Source organism: Sebastes umbrosus, chromosome 10, assembly GCF_015220745.1.
Source record: "Sebastes umbrosus isolate fSebUmb1 chromosome 10, fSebUmb1.pri, whole genome shotgun sequence".
In the NCBI taxonomy this organism is placed as follows: Eukaryota; Metazoa; Chordata; class Actinopteri; order Perciformes; family Sebastidae; genus Sebastes; species Sebastes umbrosus.
Genome location: NC_051278.1, coordinates 7,451,105 through 7,467,046, shown reverse-complemented (window position 1 = coordinate 7,467,046; position 15,942 = coordinate 7,451,105). Strand labels below are relative to the sequence as shown.

The window sequence follows — 15,942 nt, the reverse complement described above, 5'->3', positions numbered from 1 at the left end:
GTGCTTTACTGTTAATACAAAAGAAAACCTGTTAAATTACGCTCATAGGCTGTTTTTTAACTGAATTATAATGCATTCTTAAAAACACATCACTTTACTGCAGATCAACTGTCTAAAGTATCATCAGTAACAGTTTCATGCAGTATTGTTTTAATTCTGGGACCTGATCTGCTCATGTGAGGCTTGTACATTGTACATGATTGTAAAATCAGTGAATTAGCTTTAATGTTCTTCACTCACATGTTGTTCTGGTTTACATTCTGTGCTTGTAGCTAGAGACAGACATTCTGGGAAAAGTGTCAACAAGTCTATTATAGCCTTTTTCCTAACAAGTGCCTTTAATTGTATTTAGTGTGAGTATTCCTGTCTGTAACCTGCTAAGTCTATTCATCTAGGCAAAAAATAATGTTTATTAAAATGTATGTAAAAAATACAACCTAAATAGTGCATTAAAACAAATCAGTAAGATAATGTAAAAGAAAGGTGGAAAACAGCTATATAATGTATCTTTAAACAGTAAATTAATAAAAAAAACTGTATTTTTCATTAACAGTACAAGCTGTAAATTTCAGTGACTGTATAATAACGTTAATTTTACAGTAACATAAAGGCAACCCTGCTGCCAGTTCTTTACTGTTATTTATACAGTGCAGTTTGTCCTTGCCAAGACATTTTTCGGTAGAATGAACTCCAAAAAGGCCTCAGACAGTGTGTGCTGTGCTCTGTGGGGTGTTTTTCATGTTTAGATAAGTATTCTGCAGCCGATTGGCTATATCCAACAAGTCTTTTTGACGTCACACGTCCAACTTTTGGGAGATGTATACGCGCGCACTGCGGGTTTTTTAACTTTCTATCTTTCTCCACATCAGGCTGAACAGTTTAGGATGGTTTGCCACTCAGGGTGGACAACAAATCGCATTTTATATAGGTCTTGTATTTTGGGAATATAGCCTGCAGCGTGCCACGTGCGTAATGACGAGTATAGCCTCTAAATAGAAGAATTAAGATGCTTTATGAGAAAGAGAAAGAGAAAGATAGCATGTCAGAGTAGTTTACTCTGAGGAAGGAGTGTGTGTGTGGAAAAGGAATTACTCATTTCTCACACCAACACTTGGCACAGCCTTTTTGCGCGCCTTTATGTCACCACCGGACGCGTCTCCAAAGCCCATGGATAAAAAGGACCAGCAGAATGGTTGTTGTGGGAGCGAGTAACGGAAGCTTCGGTAACATGAGGTCGTCGTTCATGATAGAAGATACTAGAGTCTTTGGTGGTGGTGGAGATCCAGGAGGCTCCACCAACATGATGATCTCGGAGGCTCTTGCGCCTCGGCTGCTGAAGATTGCGCAGGGCGCCGCAGAGGCAGCAGCAGCAGCGGCAGCGACGACGACTTCTCCATCATCCACCTCCAGCACTCAGCCGCAGGTCATGGAGATGGAGATGGAGACGAACGGGACGCGGTGCGGAGAGCAGATACTGAGCTACGGCCGCTTCGAGAAGGTGCTGATCGGAGGCATCCTCACCATGCTCACGCTGTCCACCATCTGCGGGAACTCGCTGGTGGTCATCTCGGTGTGCGTCGTGAAGAAGCTTCGACAGCCGTCCAACTATCTGATCGTGTCGCTGGCCGTGGCGGACCTGTCGGTGGCTCTGGCCGTGATGCCCTTCGTCAGCATCACGGACCTGATCGGAGGCCAGTGGATATTCGGACAGTTCTTCTGTAACGTTTTCATCGCCATGGATGTGATGTGCTGCACCGCGTCCATCATGAGTCTGTGCGTAATCAGCATTGACAGGTAAAGATAAACTTATTTTATCAAAAGCAAATCACACTACGTAAAGCTACTTGATCATTATTTTAGACAAACAAGAAAAAACTTTTTTATATTAGTACCCTTATTTTTATGTCATTCATTTGTCCAACTTTTACGCATTTTGGAACCAGACGCTCCACATGTGATTTTGTCAGACATGGACACATTTTGGCTATTCCCATTCTTTAATCCCACCTTCTTACAAAAATGTCATTATTATTGATCAGCATACTGTGGGGATCGAACCTGTAACCTTTCGGCTTGATTCTTTGCACCACGTACATCATGAGTCCGTGCGTAATCAGCATTGACAGGTGAGATCAACTTATTTTATCAAAAGCAAATCACACTATATAAAGCTACTTGATTAAATATTTAGACAAGCAAGAAAAAACTTTTTATATTAGTACCCTTATTTTTATGTCATTAATGTATCCAACTTTTACGCATTTTGGAACCAGACGCTCCACATGTGATTTTGTCAGACACATTTTGTCTATATTCCCATTCTTTAATCCCACCTTCTCACATATTCTTACAAAATTGTCATTACCCAGTTTAACCATTTCATGCATGAATTATGATAACCTCAGTCAGGATTTGTTTAACCAAGTGTTTTTATTCATGTTTAGGCATGAAAACAAATATTTGACTTTCATTTTTTTCAAGGAGTTTTTCAAATGTCCACTCTGTTGGACAGTATGCGTTTGAGTTTTCTACTGAAGAACTATGTTTTTTCCAAAACAATGAATAAAATGATAAATTGTGTGAACATGGCATTAATTTATCCAACTTTTACGCATTTTGGAACCAGACGCTCCACATGTGATTTTGTCAGACGTAGACACATTTTGGCTATTCCCATTCTTTAATTCCACCTTCTCACATATTTTTACAAACATGTCATTAGCCAGTTTAATAAGATATTTTGTCACTCAGTCTTTTTCGACACTGAAACATGGGGTTTGAAGGGAGGTTAGGAGGCTCACTGTGGCTCAGGGTCTCTCTCAAGGGCACTTGAACGAAATTGGTAAGCATACTGTGGGGATCGAACCTGTGACCTTTCGGCTTGGTTCTTTGCACCGCGTCCATCATGAGTCTGTGCGTAATCAGCATTGACAGGTAAAGATAAACTTATTTTGTCAAAAGCAATCACACTATATAAAGCTACTTGATCATTATTTTATACAAGCAAGAAAAACGTTTTATATTAGTACCCTTATTTTTATGTCATTAATCTATCCAACTTTTACGCATTTTGGAACCAGACGCTCCACATGTGATTTTGTCAGACGTAGACACATTTTGGCAATTCCCATTCTTACATTGGTACATCCTTATATATAAGGTGATTCTGGGTCTGCTCCCACAATACTTAAGTGTTTATTACGCAAAAACATTGTGGACAGTATTCACTACATTCACAGGACTTCTTTGTGCTCTCTGTCTCAAAAGCTCGGACAAAAATTGGGGAAAGAGCTTTTGCATATTCTGCACCCTCAGCCTGGAATTTGCTCCAAAATGACCTGAAAACCAAGGAGCTGGTATCATTAAATACTTTTAAATCTAAAATGAAAGCTTTAGAAGCAGACTCTATGGCATGACAATGTTTTTATCCCCCTTGCTGTACAGCTGACTCCCAGACAAGTTCCTTTTTGTCCCCCCATTTATCTTTAGATAGTTATCTTTTAATGCAAATTTCAGTGCTTTTAGTGTTTTTAAATTGTATTTTGTCTCTGTTTGTGTCTGTGTCTGCAACTTTGTGTTCTTGCTGCTGACTGTCTTGGTCAGGTCTCCCTTGGAAAATAGGTTCTTAATCTCAATGGGACTAACCTGGTTAAATAAAGGTTAAATTAATCCCATCTTCTCACATATTCTTACAAAAATGTCATTACCCAGTAATAAGATATTTTGTCGCTCAGTCTTTTTCGACACTGAAACATTGTAGGGTTTTGTAGGGAGGTTAGGAGACTCACCGTGGCTCAGGGTCTCTCTCAAGGGCACTTGAATGAAATTGGTAAGCATACTGTGGGGATCAAACCTGTGACCTTTCAACTTGGTTCTTTGCACCACTGTGCACCAGAGTCCTTTCTCACTAAAACTTCATTTTAATCGAATAAAGGGGTCAAAGTGGGAGTTGGAAGCAGTAAGTGACCTTCAAATTGACCCAAATCTCAAGTTAAAACTACTGCAAAATATATGATTTCTACCATTTTATTGGCATGTAGTTTCATAACTTTAATAAAATTCTGAAATCATTTCTTGAACACACATATCTGCTGTGGTGGGTTAATTACTGTATGTAAATGTATTGTTTTAAACTGTATTCCAGTGAGGTTTTTGAGTGTGAGTGAATAACATTGTGATCAAACGGCCCATATATACTGTAGACTTATGAGCTTTATTTAAAGCTGGCAGGTTTTCTGATCAAACATGGTCTTTCTCAGCATCTTGGGGCTGCATATGGCAACCACAGATTGTTGTTCGGCACCTTGTTGAGGCAGGAGGGTGCATCATTTGCTCAGTGTGGAATAAGGCAAGAAAATACCTTTGTGTTGGACTAGAAATGAAAAATAAATCAGGTGAATTTTGTCTTCATGAAATCATTCATCCACACACGTTTGTCTCTGTAGGTATCTGGGTATCACGAAACCCCTGACGTATCCTGTCCGGCAAAACGGCTGCTGCATGGCCAAGATGGTCCTGTCAGTGTGGCTCCTCTCAGCCTCCATCACCCTCCCCCCTCTGTTTGGCTGGGCGCAGAACGTCAATGACGGCCGGGTCTGCCTCATCAGCCAGGACTTCGGCTACACCGTCTACTCTACAGCTGTGGCGTTCTACATCCCCATGTCAGTGATGTTGATCATGTACTACAGGATCTTCCGGGCGGCAAAACTCAGCGCTGCTAAGCACTGCATCACCGGCTTCCCCAGAGAAGTGAAGCCCGTTGCAGGGGCGGCTCCTCGTGGGGGAAGAAGAGGGCACGAGGCTCAGCGGCTAGAAGCATCAGGAGAGACAGGAAGTGTTGAAGCGACAGAGGCTGAACAGGAAGAGGAGGAGAGCTTGGACTGCGTGGCAGCGGCGTTGAAGCTCCAGCGCGAGGTGGAGGAGGAGTGCAGCACGCGCGTCTCTCGCCTCCTCAAGACCGGTGAACACCACCAGCGGCGGAAGAGGAAAAACCAGTCCATCTTCAAGCGGGAGCAGAAAGCCGCGGCCACTCTGGGCATCGTGGTCGGCGCCTTCACCTTCTGCTGGCTGCCGTTCTTCTTGGTGTCCACCGCCAGGCCGTTTGTCTGCGGCGTGGAGTGCAGCTGCGTGCCCCTCTGGCTGGAGAGAACTCTGTTGTGGCTCGGATACGCCAACTCCCTCATTAATCCCTTTATTTATGCGTTTTTCAACCGTGATCTGAGGACCACCTACAGTAACCTCCTGCGGTGCCGCTACAGGAACATCAATCGGAAGCTGTCTGCGGCTGGCATGCACGAGGCTCTGAAGCTGGTGGAGAAGCCAGACGCTGATGTGTAGAGCTGCAGGTCTGCCAATCAGCGATGCTGCAGAGACCAACAGAGACAGCCAGGGGAAATGCCCAGTGGGTCTCAGACTGTGGCACAAGGCCACAACGCTGCCAGAATGGTTATTTCCCCAAATTTGTACAATGATTGCTGAGGCGAGATGAGGCAGGATGAGGCAGGATGCCGTGATTAAATGGATGCACATGAAGGAACACTGAAGAAGCCTTTTTTTTCTGGGGCTTGGGAAAAAAATTAGGGAAGGTTTATCTCGGTGGCAATAAATTCATATTGTCTGAATAGTGGCTGCTGCAGTGTAACTACTGTCCAACAATTGTAATGATGGTTGCTACCTTGATGCATTCAAAACTGGTTGCTACTCTACTGAACCATCTTTTGCACATGACATTGTTACATAAGTTGGTGGAGCTACACACTGACTTTGTACTCGTCTACCATCACGAGTGGAAACTTTCCGATTCAATAGCCAGTGTCTTGTATTTTCAGATTGGGCCAAGGAAAACTTGACCTCGCGAACAAAAAACGGAGGAGTTCTTGGAGCTCAAGGGGCCCACGAGGCTAGAACACCAAATGTATTCACCTTGGTCCCTGGTCATCACACCGACACTGGTTTTCACTGCTTCAAAATGTCGAGTTTGCTTCAGTGGACAAGCATGATAACAAGTGGACAAGTTATGATTAAAACTCAACTGACATGTAAAATTTGTACACAAGTCGACAGACACGCTGATTCTGGGACAAACCTTGTTTCAGAGGTGGCTCCCTCTGAGGATCTATCACACCTGATATGAGTTTATATTTTCTGAAGATGCTTTTTATTTGATCAATATCACTATGTGTTGAATGTGCCAAAACTTGCTCCTTTTTTTCTCTGTTCAAATCGCTTTGTTGAGAAACTATTTATGGATCAATCAAGATCAAATGTTTTATGGTTAGGCTGCTCACTTATGAGCAAACACACATTTTTAGGAAATGAGGAACTATCGTAGGTGAGAGGATGGAAGCCAACACGCCAGAGATGTGAAGAAGTTTGGAGAACCACGATCACTTGGGACTTTTTATCGTTAAAGGTTTGGTTGCAGCCCACAAGAGTCTCTTTTCAAACTATGCACCTCGTGTTTTAGATTTGACACAAAGTGTGACGCTCTGAGCTGATCATGGATCAGTTTGAGCCTTGTTGTGTGTTACATCACACAATAGCTTGTGCAACAGGCACTATCCAGATAGAGGAGTGGATCATGGTTTAAACTCTGAGCTTTCAGAACGACCTTTCCTCTTGTACATCCTTAATTTCAGTGACACCATCCCAATCCATATCCATTTTATACCAAGTCATTATCAATTTAACATTTGATTATATTTGGTCTAAAGTATGCTAGAAAATATTAAATGTCCATCACAATTCCTCAGACCCCAGGGTGATGCCTTCAAATCTGTTGTGTTGTCTGACCAACAGCCCAAACCCCAAAGACAATCAATTTCCAGTAATAGAAGCAGTAAATCCTTATAATTGAGAAGCTGAAACCTGCAAATTGTGGGACTGTTTTGCTTGACGAATGACTTAAAGCCCCTGAAAACGTAGTTTCAAATTTTAAGTATTTCTCTCTTCCCGAAAAGGGAAGGCGTATAAATAGCACGACATTACAAGGACATTCAGCGTGTCATTGGAACGCATTTTAGCCTTTTCGCATGTCATTTGTGCGTCTCTTTTGCATGTCATGTTTAGGCTGCAGTTAGGTTTAGGCAATAAAATCACTTAGTTAGGTTTGTTTAAGAAAAACATCATGATTGGACTTAAAACAAGTATGTAATCTAAGTCTGAAATACGTATGGAAACAACGTAACATAAGTATGGAAAACGAGTAAAAAATGTCACTAAAAAAAAACACGCCACTTCAAAATAACTCAACAACACTTTGGGACACAAACACCGGTCTCCTGGTTGAAAGTCCTGTGTTTGCTGGACCCATCCATCTCCCCTCCCTCCCACCATAAGCCGTCTTTCTCTCTTTTAATTCTACGTCACTATCTGTGAGTGTAGCATATTTACGCACATGTGCAGTCACAAATGACACATGAAAAGCAAGAACAGCGCTCTTATTGCACGCAAAATGACTTGCGATTAGTCATTCATGCACCTTTTAGTGCGAGCAAGCTGATTTCTCTATAACATTAAACATTCACGATAAAAAAAAAAACTTCTTAGTTTTTATTTATTAAACATTTAACACTAACACTTTAAGCTAATCTGCTTCATCAGGATTGTGTGGGTGTGGCGGTGGTTTGGCAAAATACCCCCAAAAATAACTGTCATCCACTTTGTACTCAAATGTTGCTTAACTCTGATTGGTGCGAGGACACAAGTGACATAATTTCTTCCCAGCGGAGCCTCGCCCACTTCAAACCAGTGAGAAAAGCAAGGAAAAATGATAATAAACATAAATACAGAACATTTTCCTGTGAAATAACCACACTGTTCAAACAAAATGTAACTGTAAAATCCCATCGCACTCTTGAATTTCCCTCGGGATCAATAAAGTTACTATCTATCTATCGTAGGATAACTGTTGACAATCAATTATCTTTTGATCGACTAATTAATTAATCAACTAATCATTTCAAGTAACCTATTGTTCACCTTGTGCTATTATTGCGCTCTATGTGATCACAGACTCTAATCACAGAGACACAGGATCTAATGTAGCCGTCTCTCCGGGGCTATTAATCTGCGGCTATAAATCTGATTTGGACGTAAGCGAGCAGACGATGGCCGGTGCTTCATTGGTGTTTCCGAGCCCCTCCCACAGAGATTAGGACATTGAGCTCAGAGGTTTCATTATTGTAAAGCACAGGTTCAGTGAAGTGGAGCAGTGACCACGTGCATAATACTGTATATGCACATTAAAATTCCAATTACTTTAATGTTAATGTCATATCCTGTGTATAATAGGAATAAGCTCTTACTGTAAGCGTAAGTACCCATTGAACATGACAGCTGGGACATGCTTAGTCCTATTTCTGCTATTTTATTTCCTAATATTGTGTACAAAGATTAGAAGCAAAGTGTTACTACAGTATTAGTTTTGTGTTATGGAGTGAGCTTCTTACTACCCTACCAGTATTAGTACAGTCTGTTCTACTGGAAATGTGTCTACGTTTACTTGAATTACTAAGTGAGAAGAAGCAACTGAGGGCATTCAGTTAATTTCATAAAAATCTCTTTCTACTGAGAGGGAGTGTGAACACTGTAATTTGCCAACTTTATTCTCTTAATCATTAATTGAAGCTGCTCTGTGCAAGATTTCTTAAATACACTCAGCTTCTGAGCCTTAATCACCAAGTGGGAATGCAACAGCGATGCTGTAGATTCACCCAGTTTGCCAAAATAATAATAAGAAATGATGGCATTGGCTTGGATCATTGGTGGGAAGTCGTATCCAAGTTACAAACTGAAGAACAAAATCCAAACTGTCTACTAAACAAAACACAGTTCATCCAGAGAAAAATAGGACTCACAAACTTTTTTTGTAATTTCATTTTGTACCAGTTCGGTAAGCATGATTGTGTCAAAAGTTATTTAAAAAGTCAACTATCGTTGCTATCTATCTACGGTCATTACCTTTGTGAAAGTCGTTTGCTGTCATAGTTCACGGTTCTGCACATTAATGCTTTCAACCTTTGTAAGTGAAATGAGTTGGTTCACGTTGAGGGCTGTGAGCTGAAAAGGTTGAGAACCGCTGAACTGTACTCGTTCTGGGCTCGGTGCCGTCTTGGCACGGCTCCATTTCCTGCATGGCGTAGAATTTATGGAGAGTGTTTGCCAGTGAATATGAGCAGGGGCACAGAGCGGAGTGCATCCAAAACCTCTGAGGAGCACAGTGTTATACAAACACATCCAGCATGAAAACTAATGCAGAAGTAAAGTTAGTTTATTCTCATTTGTTATCTTTTTTTTTTTTGCTTTTGAGGGTCTGAACTCATCGATGGAACTAAAAATGGAAAAACCAGGAGGGTAACAATGGCACAGTCGTGATTATTACAAAAGAAAAAGAAAGAACAAAACCCAGTTTGTCTTAACAGAGCATTTCAGGTGATGTAATCGGCATGTGCTGCATCACTGAGATGGGAAGATCGAGACGAGGGGAGATGTGTGAAATGGTAAATTAAAGGTAAGAGCACACCTGTTGCATTCAATGGTTGTCAGCTGCATCTCAGCCTCAGACAGGTTGACAGGTGTGCCCTCCCATTGACAAGAATAGAGTTAAAAAGCCTTTCGTCCGTTTTCCACTTTGGGTGAGCAGCCCCTAATACACTCTGGGGGCCACATAAATGTATCTGATCAAACTGGTCACCTTCACTGATGACAGCACCAAAGTGAACAACACCCTGATCTTTTTACTCTTCCTCATCTGATACCTGGTTATTCGTACATTTGTTATCTTGGACCTGAATGATGGTGCCAGACCAAGGTGCTAAGACCTTTATGGTGCAACTTGAAAGTCTGTAAAACAAAAACAAAAAATAATTTATAATTTGACAATTTTACAGAAATGTTCTGCATTTTATTGATTTTACGATCATTTGATGTTTGTCTTTTCTTAAGTGACAGAACATAAAACACTGAAGATGTACCCCCCCCCCCCAAAATGAGTCCCAATATAAGGAAAGTAAAAAAAAAAAATACCCGCTTCCACTGTTATCAGGCTATTAAATGTGCGTTATCAGTCGCCATAAGCACCATATCTGTGGGTGATTTGGGGCCTACTATGCCTACTATGTTGTAAAAGTGAAAGCTAAATTTAAAAGCAACACATTCTAACACATAAAATCTGAATGAAACGTTGCGTTTTTAATACAAACAAAACTTCTTTAGGTTTACAAAACCACTTAGTCAAATTTAGGGGAAAACATTGTGTTTTGGCTTAAAATTCAAAAAGTGAAAGTGAAACTTAACGATTGTGAACACAAAGACAACTACACGTTGTCGGTTTCACATGGGATGCTAACCCCGGTTTCCTGGGTGAAAACTTTGTGTTTTGTATCCCATCTATATGGAGTTTTCATACTACCTATTTTACAGCACCTAACTTCCACTTCTGCTCCTGCGCTGGCTAGAGGTTGATGACATCTTCTTTTATTCCTTCTTTCGGTGATCTACCATGTGAATCGATAATAAAACTACTATTGGGTGTAGCAGTGCCCTACTGACCCACATCTATGGGGCTTATAGCCACTGATAACGCCTATAAAATGGCCTGATAAACAGATGATCGGTTAAAAAAAACAGATGATCGGTTAAAAAAAACTAAACATATAGCAATGCCAATTCAGTTGTCTTTTCATATATATAATTTTATAAATATAGCTTTTTTCTTGTGCAATATTCTGAATTGTAACACTAAAAATTTTAAAATTAAAAAAAAAAAAAAAATCTAAGAAGGAAAAAATAACTGGTACATGTACGCACCCCTGTGATGAGGGGTCACAGGACAAAAAGGTTGTGAACCACCGGTATGCAGCCTGCAAGATGTGGAGATCTGTGTCGACGGCAGCTAAATGACACACCAACCAAAGATCAAATGGCACAGACACGAAGGCTGTCAAACAAAAGGTGTGAACGGCTCGGTTCCAGATTATCCTCCATGTGAGGAAACTGACCTTAAATGCTCTTAGAAAAATGACTGTTAACATAAAATGTAAATACAAAGTATGGCGTTTTTAAAGGGTGATGGATAATATTAGACCTAAGATGACAAATATTAGACACTTTTTCATCCTAGATCGTCAATATTTAAGATGCTGAACAAGAGGTGACTTAAACTAACTGCTGTGTGCTGCTAATAGCTACTATATAAATGTGCCAGAAATGTCTGGAATTTTAATTTTTGTGCCAACAGATGCTCAGCCTGCTGAGGATGTACCAGAGGCCACAATAGACCACCATGTAGTCCTGTTTCACAGCATTTAATCAACTTTTTTATAGAGCATTTGTACCAAAGGGGATGTTCTTTACTGGGATTATACATACAACATTGATCCCGCAGGACTTTGTACTGTCAGCATTATCAACAAAGAACAGTCCTGAGAGGGCAAAATCACTTTTATACGCTGTTTACCAACATGAGTATTGTGTGAAAAATGCTGTGTGCACTGTATATTATGATAAAAACAAACTGATTGCTCCCTGATGACCACGACAGTTGGGTTTAACGACCCCATAAAGCGTAGCAAGACATGCTTTATGGGATTCATCTGAAGGGATGCAATGCATCTTCCGACCAATCAAATTGCCAGATTCCTTTGCATTATTACCAACAAACAATTCCTGTTGACAAGACTGCAAAATATGTTGTTAGTGCAGTCACGTTGTTGTATAGCAATGTTCACACTTTTACCTGAACTGCAGGATATTAATACGCTTTTTAAAGAAAGTTTTATGACCATAAGACCCACGACGCACACTCAAAACCTAGAACAAAACTTTAAAAAGTGCAAATAATAAATCAAAATGTGAAAATTTAGCAGTGCTGTTATGTAGGATTTCATGGTAACACATTTTATGTGGTGTTCTAGCATCAACACTGAAGTGGACGGACAGCAGACAATCTTTAATCGGCCGCTCACTGATGGAAGGCGTCTACCATTTACTGGGAAGTCTTTGAAATGTAATTATATTTTACAGTCTGTACAGTTTTATCAGGGCAGTGCCTGATGAGAAAATGTGAAAAGTGGCATCATTTTCTCAAACAAATCATTTAAGGTGCTAAATACAGGATTGGGAGCATTTCTATTGTCTCTCAATGGCTCTTAACTTGGCGACGGCAAGCCGGCAGCTAACGGTGCCAACAGCGCTTACAGCAGCGAAAGTGCTGACAGAGATAACAGTGTTCACCTGAGGGGGAACCAGAGGCTTGGTGCTACGGCGTTATCAGCTGTAACTGCTGTATGAGAGAGGCGGCCACGAGCTAACCAGCGGGGCACGCTCACATGCACCAACCATGGATGTATAAAAAAAATTACAGACGTTGTTTCTTTTCCAATGTAAGTCTATGGGAAAAAGTAGTTTTGGGCTCAATGGCATCACGTGACGGACACGGAAGTGGTAATTCCACCGTTTGGCCACTGCGAAAACTTGCATCAAAGCCTGCCGCTCTACCTGGGGGCTTGGCACGAACACATCAACGTCGATGTGAACAAAGCGAGGAGAAGCTTGGATTGCAACACACACAGATGGAGAGCGACTTCATTCTATGCTCAGGTTACTCCTCTATATCTTGACATTGCAAACAGTTGCTATATTAATGCTCTGGATATCGAATTTAGCACCTTCAAATACTTAAAAATGAAATGATTTCTTTCACTGTGAATACCTTCTTTTCCTGTGTGGACTTCCTGTTCCGATCAGCACTTAAAGAGAGCACATGTATACTGTACATGTATGAAAAAAACTGACTGATCTTTGCTTATACATTTGTACAGAAGCAAATCACAAGCTTATTCTCTGGCTGAGCTGCAAAAGCATATTTTGTAATAAAAATTATTCTAAACATAAACTGAATTTTGTCTGTATCACGACCCCATACACAAACACTCACACCTAAAAACAGAGATGACAAAGCCTATTGACTTCTCGTGAAAGATCATTGGCGTCATCAGAATGAAATAATGTATTGCTTTATGTAAATATAACACTTGCAACCTGCTGCATCGCTGCACTGTGTTTGATTAGACAGTACTAAGAATAAAAATGTTTGCAAGGCTATTGTCAGCCTTTTCTAAAAATAAAAGTAAAGTGTCAAAACCTTGTATCTCCACTATATTACAGCTTTTATTTGTGATACTTCAAATGGGCAGATGGTATTGACTCAGTGTCGTGCTCTAGGACAGTTAGGATGATGAAGAAATTAACCGGTACATTTAAAGAACGTTCTCTCTGAACTCCAAGCTGTCAAAGTTGATTAGAGCAAGTGGTGTATTTAACAGCTGTGGAGGATGTGTGGCTGGAACCATGACATTTAAAACATTTAAAAATGCATTTAAAGATGCACATTAGTCTGCACGTAAACTGAGAGCATATAGGGGGAAATGGCTGAAGTGCTGGCTGTTTAGATGGAGATATGAGGGTTTTGCTTGACAAAGAGACACAGATGGTATGCTGTTTGGATTGCGCTGATTGGAATTAAAGTTACGCAAATATTTATGTGCAGCAGGGGCACACTCGAGGCACAAATAATTAACAACCGAGGGAACAACTGACAAATAATGAATTGGCGGAGTAAAACCTCGATGAGCGGAGCCAAAGGAACAGCTTTATAAGCAGCCTGTGAGGCTAAAAGGTTAATGCTGTTAACCATCTACAACTAACACATCATACTGAATTAGCCTGGAAGTCATCACGTCTCGTCAGCGTTGATGAAAATAATTAAATTAAGTATGGCAATAACTTATTTTCAATAAAGCATCATGTTCGAATGATAGCGGGTTGATCGTATAGACCTTTTCATTGTCATTCCATTGCTATGGCAACAGCTTTGGTTGAAAGTAAGTATAAGAGCACAAATGAATGCCCCCCTCTTGTGGTACTCACAACCATGAGATGTGACGTGTTTGTTGAAGTTTTCAGAAATGGTGGAGGCCATGAAAGCTCATTTTCGGTGGATGATAAGTTAATATATTGACATTTTAGTAATATGGTATAGAGTTTTTCTTCTTAATTTTAAGGGCTGTCAATCGATTAACATATTTAATAGTTATTAATCACATGATTGTCCATAGTTAATCCTGATTAATCGCAAATTAATAAAATGTTGTATCTGTTCAAAACGTACCTTTAAGGGAGATTTTAAAAATATTAAAAGTATTTAATACTCTTACCAACATGGGAGTGGGCAAACATGCTGCTTTATGCAAATTGATGTATATATTTATTATTGGAAATTAATTAACAACACAAAACAATGACAAATATTGTCCAGAAACCCTCACAGGTACTGCATTTAGCATACACAAATATGCTCAAATCACAACATGGCAAACTGCAGCCCAACAGGCAACAACAGCTGTCAGTGTGTCAGTGTGCTGACTTGACTATGACTTGCCTAAAACAGCATGTGATTATTATAAAGTGGGCATGTCTGTAAAGGGGAGACTCGTGGGTACCCATAGAACCCATTTTCATTCACATATCTTGAGGTCAGAGGTCAAGGGACCCCTTTGAAAATGGCCATGACAGTTTTTCCTCACCAAAATTTAACATAAGTTTGGAGCGGTTTTTAGTCTGCTACAACCTAAAAAGGATGCAAGTTGTGTTAATGTGTTTAAGAAGTTAGTGACATTAAAACTAATTTGTGTTAACCCTTGTGTGGTGTTCGGGGTCAGTGGGACCCGTTTTCAATGTTTACTAAAAGAAAGATGATGTGATTCATTATTTTGTTCAACCTCAGACTCATTGGCCGTGGCTCATTTTCTATGAAGAACATTCAAAAGAACACGTTTCAATGACTGCACACTGTACACCCCCCTACACAATTATATTACATATGTGATGTTCGGGTCCTCTGGACTCCCGAGGGAGATAAATGTGTGGAAATTGCAGGTGCTGTGTACAGTACAGTGTATGTGCGTGTGTGTGTGTATGTGTGTGTGTGTGTGTGTGTGTGTGTGTGTGTGCGTGCGTGTGTTTGTGTGTGTGTTTGTTTCTATATGTGTGTGAGTTTTGTCTTTCTGCTCCTGCTGTTCCCGCATGAGGTTGTTACATTTCAAGCACCGACACCTGTCTGCTCCCACTTTCCCGCACATTTTACCCTCTGTCTTACGGGAACTAGTCTATATTTTCTCACACTATATCCCAGCTGCGAATTGGCTGTGTGGCTCCTTATCACAATCGATCAAGATGGTGAAAAGACTCTCTGCTCAGAAGGCTTTAGACATGATTTTAGAAGAGAAAGAACTTTTGGAAGATGAAGAGGAAGAGTTTTCAGAATATTAGGATCACTTTTTTCTGTCAATTCAGAGTCTGACAATGAGTATGAAGAAGAGGATGAGACTGACCATACGGCAGCTCCAAAAACGAGCCCCTCAGCAGCCAGCAAGTGGAGAAATATGGATGTCAAAAAATGCAACACACACACAGTAAAACTCTGCCCCTCATATATCGTATAAGCTGGCATGAATAGGCTATGTGTTCAATGGGGTTCGTGTTGTGTAGACCAGGGGTTCTCAACCTTTTGCAACTGAAGGCACACTTGTGATTGTCAAAACATTTCCGAGGCACACCTTTCGTGTTGACAGAGAGGGATATTGGTTCTCAACCAATGTTGAGAACCAGTGAATTTCTAATTAAGTTCAAAGAAATAAACATCAATAAAAACATTGTTTCATTTATATTTGTTCAAGATAAAGTTTTTTTCCACCCATATCTTCATTATAATTGATTTTTATTTTTTATTACATTTTATCACAAAAAACAAATAGCACTTTTGTTCATAAATAATATCCTACAGAAGTAAATGGCATATATTAACCATGTGCTGTCTATATTGCTTGTAATTGGGATAAAGTAAAGTAAACATCTGTTAAGTATTTTTACATAAATTGTTAT

At 40.3% G+C, this 15,942-nt stretch overlaps 1 protein-coding gene across 2 annotated transcripts; it reads left to right on the top strand.

The window, feature by feature from the left end:
- Positions 1 to 551: 551 nt before the first annotated feature.
- LOC119496246 (5-hydroxytryptamine receptor 7-like) lies at positions 552 to 7,247 on the top strand. 2 transcript variants are annotated; one of them, XM_037783422.1, is made up of 3 exons: positions 1,226 to 1,359; positions 1,424 to 1,794; positions 4,446 to 7,247. In XM_037783422.1, the coding sequence occupies exons 2-3, from the start codon at positions 1,427 to 1,429 to the stop codon at positions 5,335 to 5,337; spliced, it is 1,260 nt and encodes a 419-aa protein (XP_037639350.1). In that variant the 5' UTR covers positions 1,226 to 1,359; positions 1,424 to 1,426; the 3' UTR covers positions 5,338 to 7,247. The 2 variants fall into 2 exon arrangements, with proteins under 2 accessions (XP_037639349.1, XP_037639350.1); XM_037783421.1 differs by having other exon boundaries at positions 552 to 1,794.
- The last annotated feature ends 8,695 nt before the right edge of the window (positions 7,248 to 15,942 follow it).